We start from the raw sequence: 7,131 nt of genomic DNA on the forward strand, positions 1-7,131 counted from the left end.
TTTTTAATATATTTATATCCGTAAAATTTGCCAACTCTCTTTATGTGTATTGCTGCATAGCAATGCTTTTCTCCACTTAAGATTTTCTTTAGTAAAACAGCTTTAAAAACAAAAGATTAAAACGTAACACATATTAAAACAAACAGGTGGATTTACTTTTAGTTACTCTGTTTTTCATATATATATATATATATATATATATATATATATATATATATATATATATATTGGCAAAATATCTTTGTTCATGGCAAAACAACCACCAATCCGGTTAGAGTTTTTAATTTCTCTATTATACATACACATTCAAGTTCCTTATTTTTTAACAATAATTAGTGTTGTATATTTATTGTTGACATGACTTTTTTGCTATTGAATAACCAATTCTATGTTTATAATTTATGTTGCAACTGTGTACAACTTTACTAAAAACATACAAAACAACAGAAGTACTATTAGAACAAAAAAAAAACACAACAAAAAAATGTCCTACCTATTTAACATGTGAGCATCATCATGTCTGCTCTCTTGGATATTGTAGCAGCTGCTCTTGGATTGTGGAATGGATTTGTGCTCAGACAGCATTGTAGAAGCTGCAGTTGTGATTATAGCTATTCCATCTCTGACACGAGCTGGTAAGTCATAGTCCCACTCATCATAGGACACTGAAATGAGTCCTGTAGGGAACTCAGCTGGTACAGTGTCAGTGTCTCCAGCCACCAGACTTGGTACAATCCATGTGTAGCCATAACCCGTCAATCCCACTGAATGGGCTACCTCAAATATATAGTTGGCCTCTTCTTTTGTGCAGTACAATAAAATGACAGGACTCTGAAGCTTCTTCAGTTGGTTTTGTATCTTTGAGTCATTGTCATCTAAGGACATATCTAAATGAATAACTTCTTCTAATTCCCAACCTACAAAACTGTTTTCAATGGTGCTCCGCACCTTATTCTCAAAATCTTGGTATCCTGGAAAGTAAGTTGTGACGATGGAGAAAATGTACCAGTCATACTCCTCCATAATGTTTAGCATCACAGAAGCCTGTTGCTCGATGGAGGGTCCAAACTGAAAGAACATAGAGGATTCCTCCTAAAATGAAAAAAAAAAAAATAGGGTTAGATAAAGAAAAGAGAAATAATATTTAGCAGAGTTTTTTTTTAGGTCTGACACACAGTGTTATCTCCAATACATTTCCATTTCATTACAGTCTGTTTAATGCTTGGAATTTTGTTTAAAATAATAGTATTGTGGCAAATACATTGGGGGAACGGTACAGAATATTATTCTGAATGCGATACAGTCAAAAACAGCACTCTGATTTATTGAACATTTTGCCTGGTTTACAATTTAATTACCACTTTCTGTGAAATAATAATCCCCTAAGGGAAAAATAATAATGGAATACAAGGTATTTGCATTTCGCTTTTGTTTTACCTCTCAATCGATCAAGTGATAGAGAAATATTATATTGCACATGCAATTGCAATATAATAATATTGCCAGTTTCTATAACACTTGTCTATGCTTATATATACTTTATGCTTTGGTAAACTGTAAGAACTGCATACCTGTCAAATGTATTTGATTTTGGTGTTTATGCATTTTAAACATGTTATTGTAAAATGTAGCCCAATAAAGATGCATGGAATGTTTCTCTAATGCTTTTTTATTATTTTAGTTGATTTGTTTTCATATAACAGCGGGTATGTATTTATTGATATCAAATTCCAGTTCTGCTGTAGAAAGGGACTTTTATGTATTTAATGTCAGATAGTTATTTTTTTCCCAAGATTATCCATAACAACTTCAATGCAAATGTATAGTGATACTATGGATTTATTTTAATTCATACATACAATGTCCTATTTAAAGCCTTCTAAAATTGATTAAGCACTTCTCCTACCTACTCCGGTTTTAACAAGATAACCATGCAGGGCGTTCCACAGCTAAAAAAGTAACACGTGCCCTAAGCATAACTATAAAAAAAACACCCAGTAATATGCCTTATGTTAAAAAAATAAAACAAACAAAAAAGTAACGTGAAGGTGCTGCTTCATCAACTAATCAGATCATAGTTTTGCAGTTTGCAAAATTAAAGCATTTATTTTATTTTATGGAAACCTTGTTTGTGCATGCGTATTTTGAATCTAGCATCTTTAGACATATTCAGGAACATATTTCAAATAGCATTCATTGTGCAAAGTTCATATCAATTAGCCAAGTATTCATCTTTTTACTACTTTAAATACAATTAACTGGAATTGGTATTAGTAACTGGAAAAGGAATATTAAGCTTGGCATACAGACACTGCACTTTGCACTGCCTCATTAAATTATTAAAGCTTTGACTGTAAAGATAAACTTTAATACATGTTTGGGTATTTTTGTTTTGTAATTATGCAAATAAATATTAACAAGTTAATATTGCGTAGATTTGCTGCCTAAACCTAAAATTTTGTATTGATTTATTTTGCAAATGAATATTTTTTAAAGATGGAAATGAAGGGTGTCCCTACGCTAAACCAATCAGCTGTATTTGGGGGTATTTTGTAGACAGACCTGAATAACAAGAGATCACATTATTCTGCATATATGTAGTAGTAACTATTTAACTAGGGCTTTCAGAATATGGCATATTAATGTTGATATGCTGTGTTTAGTTTTTGCCAAATGTGGCAATTTGAATCATAGCAAGACAACTGCACTTTGTCTTGCCCAAAGGTCATTGTTTTAGGAGTCTTGTGGTTTGTTCAGATGCAACTTTGCAAACATCATACACTGCACAGTCTGACATTGGGGTGGATTTGCTGGGGCATAAACTCCTTGGAAGATTACTGTCTTTAATGTGTTCCACTATATTATTAAATAATCTTTCCCAATGTAGAATGATGGACTTGTTTTGGAAATTACCTTTAAAGCTCTTCACAGATTGATAGGTAGCAAAAAAATGCTTCTCTTTGCTGACACCTTACTTCTTTAACATTATGTTAACACACACCTGAATGCTCCAGACCAGCAAACTGCTTAAGTGTATGCTTTTATGCTGATTATCAATTATTTTGGTACAAATAATTTAACACACTTGGCTATTTACTCTTCTAATTTCTATTGAAGTACACAGACTGCATTTTGACTAGTATTTGGTAATTAAATATTGACAAGGTGTAATAAGTCATCTGAGGTTGTATTGTATTGGTGATGTAATTTTTTTTCATGACTGTAGATATTTGTATTCACACACAAACACAAACAAACAACATTTTGATTTAAACAAGTCATGCATTTTGTTTTGTTGTTCTGTCAGTTTCAGACATCTATATCTTAAACTTAAATACTAAAATTAATCTGTGCTTCTAAAACATACAAAATTAAAAGTGTGTATCTTTCTTTACCTCGTTCATGGTAAAGATGCTTATTTTACTTTGCCTCTTATCTTTATTATCTGGCAAGTTTATCGTTATCATTGCTTTTTAATATATTTTCTATTGTATTGCCATTACACATCGTGTTTAGTAGTCAATGGCTGTGCAAAGAATGTTTTCCTATTTTTTTTAATTAATTCTTATTTAAATCCATTTGATTTCTCAAGGGCATTAAGCTTCCATGAAGCTTACTGTGAAGTTCCAATACCAAACCAACAATTCATTAGTCTGACAAGTGATAATTTATATGCCTTTAAAGCATCATTTTTTCACACTTACCCTTTCATACACAAGCTTGTGAACAGTAGCATTAGCCAACAAAGTAACTGGCAAAGGGAGTTAAAGTTAGTTGAAAAAATGAGGTATGGTAATTAAAAGCAGATCGATAAGCATGTATCAACACATATTTTCAGAAGCATATTAACAGTCTCTAATTTTTAGAACAGATTACTCGCTCACACCATTTCACATACCAAGATATCTAGCAGTGGCCTTTACAATGATGATGATTAGTCAATGATCAACTAAAAAATACTCTATTGCAGCTTTTCTGTATGCTAAATAAAAACAGCATTGTATTGTGTTTAGTTGAATACCACTTGTTATGATTGTAATACAAAATAGGGAGTTTTGGAGGTAAATACAACCCTCTAAAAGAAAAGCCCCACATGCTAATATTCTAATATTCTCCCAAGTGATTGTTTTCCAGTTGCTGACATCTGTTATATGTTCAGTGGCTCTGGTCATAGAAGCAGCTGCTGCTTGTGTTGTGTCCCAGCTCGTCACAATGAGATCAGGGAAATAAACTATTTTAGAATAGTAGGGGTAATGAGATGAATGGAAAGCCCAAAAGAATAGGTGGGGGTTGCCTTTGGATTTGTAGCTTATTTCCTCGGCTGCAGATGGGTTGGAATGCCCTCAATTTACTTAGTAATTCCACAGCAAAATCGCCAAGTCAGAGAAAAAAAACATCAGTGACAATAACTGACACTTGTACATGAAATTAAATTCTGCTCCTGAAGTACTGATTTTTAAAGTTTGGTTTTCATTGTCAGAAAATCACTGACACAACTAAAAAGATAATGGGACTGATTTAATATAGCTCTCCAAGGCTGAAGAGGATACACTTTCATTGAAAACATTTGCTAACAAATAGCAATTTACTTTTAAAAACTCCATTAAACATTGCTGGTTTAGTAAATCAGGTAAAATATCTCATTATTATTTTTCCACACACTTGTGTAACTTATGCAAAATCTTGAGGTTGTGTCTTTTTTGCATTGACCACAGTGATGTCACATACATATATATATCAGAGATCTGAAGAAAACTGGTCAGCGTGCTTCTGTATACATAAACAGAAATAACCTGACAAAAGCATATGAAATAGTGCAAAAAAGAAAAAAAAAAGTCAGCTTGTCACAATACACCAAACACAAACATGCAAATATAAAGTTTGAATCTAGGGGCACACAGATTAAATAAATAGAATGGAACAGTATTAACAATTAATATTTTGTATTGCTATCCATCAAGGCAAGGTGTTCATCTTTAAAATGCCCCTTACACAAAACGTTTGCAATAAACTGATCAAAAAATCCCATAAAGGTAGAAAACAATATATTTACTTTTCCTGTTTCTATCCAGGGCAATGTGATAAGGGTAACAGCACTATTTTTAAAGGCAAGTTACTGGGTTATACCGAGTAGCCCAAATCTTACCAAAACATTTTAACGGTTATAGAGAAATCAGGCCTTCTCGTAGGAAGGATGGTAATGTCAAACCGCAAGGCACAGAAAAAAAACCTTTTTTAGTGCTCATGGAGTCTTTTTTGTTACATATTGTTCTAAACCTAATATAGGTATTTGCTCTTTAAGTAGGATACGTCCCCGCAGAACATATTCTTTTTAATGAGGCCTTAAAATTGTCTGTTTTCTCAGCCTTCTGGATAAGAATACAATATATCATAAAGGGATCCAAAAGAGGGGAGGTACCACATCCAAGAAGATTATGTAAATTGAAAGAAATAAGTAATGGATTTTTTAAATTCAAGCCAACATAAAAAATTAAAAAAACTTTTTTGCATAGATCCTTAAAACAGACATGCATATGCTGTTTCTAAATGTCAACACATCTCCAATGTTGCAAACAATATCATAAGGGTGACAAAGGATTTCAGAAGATTTTCATTGAAAGCAGTGAGTCAGGATGTATGACAATCATTTAGCAAGTAACCTAGTGGCATAGCCCTGTAGTAGCTGTATTTTGGACAGAGAAGTGTGACACCGGCTTGTGCCAGAGTTAAGGAATTTGGTACAACGCACTGGTACAATATGGTAACTTTCTCCAATGTTTTCCTTAAGGCGACACAGATTTATTGGCAAAATAGCAGTGTTCTCTGCTTTCTGAATAAACCTAAACAATGATGTAAAAAAAGCAGTGTGAAAGTTTTAAAAGATATTGAAAAATATAATAATACAGTTTTAATTTTATTAACTTGATTTTTACTGCATGATTTAAATTAGTCTATATATTACAAAATGTTTGACTATTAATGGCAGAAACAACTTTATGAAAATCCCCCACAAGCAGAAAGTGTTTAGGGATCTCAATTATTCCAACAAGCATTCAGATTTTCAGGTCTCCTGAAATTTAAAATGTAAAACTGATAGAAGCTATTGAGTGCCTTTTTATTTCTATGCCCCTATCCCAAGATATGCATGACACAGTTTACAGTCTTTCTATCTGCAAAAACTTCTTTAAATGTTATATATGTATTGTAATGTAATGTTTAGAGGTCAGTAGTACTGTATGTGGTACAAAGATTGTAGTGCAGGGTGTTGTAGTATGTAATCTAGAATTCAAAGTTCAGTACTACAAATTGCGGAGTGCAGATATGTGTAGTGTTGTGCAGAAGTTGCATAGCACGGGTCTGATGAATGTAATGTACATAATGCAGGGGTCAGTTTTAGTGTAATGTACAGGGGTAAACATTTATATAAACCAGCACACTGCATCCCTCAATGATTAAGTTCATCACCACCCCCTTATTCACAGAACTGCAAGATCATTTATTAAAACATACACACAATCCCTTACCACTCTGGTGGCAAATCTGCCTCTAATTTTTTAAGTTTTCCATGCCCTGATCTTGCTGGCTGATCACTTACTAGCCGCATCAACCCCCACACTCCCCATACCCTGGGCTGGAAGTTACACCCACATTCATTTTAGCAGCCAAAATTCTACTGCACTCTCATTCTGCACAACCCATCTTTACTGCACATGCTGTCAACACATTATGATTTTGGCCCCACATAACTAAAACTGCAGTAGGCAGTGGGCACCCACTAATTTACCTGTCTGCAGTTTGTGAACACTGATTTTAGGGAGAAACTGCTCCTGCATGCATGCGGGCAATCTAAGGCACTGTGCCCATCCAAACCCACTGTCTCATATTTATGTAGCTGAGGGTTAAGTGGTGTCTTAGATACCATGAATATACTATATTCAAAAAACAAGTGTTTTTTTTGTATTTTTATAAAATATATGGGCTGTGAGAGATGACTTTGCTCTCTGAGAAAGATGTTAAATGTTATGTTAAAAGGACCCCAAAAGTAAAAAGGGTTAAAAGGTAGGATTTTTTCATTCGTACAATGCATCAGGACCTTTCATTCAAAAGACTTGCTTAGAAACAACCTTTATT

At 33.4% G+C, this 7,131-nt stretch overlaps 1 protein-coding gene across 1 annotated transcript; it reads right to left on the reverse strand.

The window, feature by feature from the left end:
- Window positions 1-379: 379 nt before the first annotated feature.
- On the reverse strand, window positions 380-6,604 carry LOC140344937 (glutamate receptor ionotropic, NMDA 2B-like). Its single transcript, XM_072432120.1, has 3 exons — window positions 6,525-6,604; window positions 5,750-5,840; window positions 380-1,092 (listed from the first exon to the last, which is right to left on the reverse strand). The coding sequence occupies exons 1-3, from the start codon at window positions 6,602-6,604 to the stop codon at window positions 490-492; spliced, it is 774 nt and encodes a 257-aa protein (XP_072288221.1). The 3' UTR covers window positions 380-489.
- Window positions 6,605-7,131: the final 527 nt, after the last annotated feature.

Source organism: Pyxicephalus adspersus, unplaced genomic scaffold (assembly GCF_032062135.1).
Source record: "Pyxicephalus adspersus unplaced genomic scaffold, UCB_Pads_2.0 Sca214, whole genome shotgun sequence".
NCBI lineage: Eukaryota > Metazoa > Chordata > Amphibia > Anura > Pyxicephalidae > Pyxicephalus > Pyxicephalus adspersus.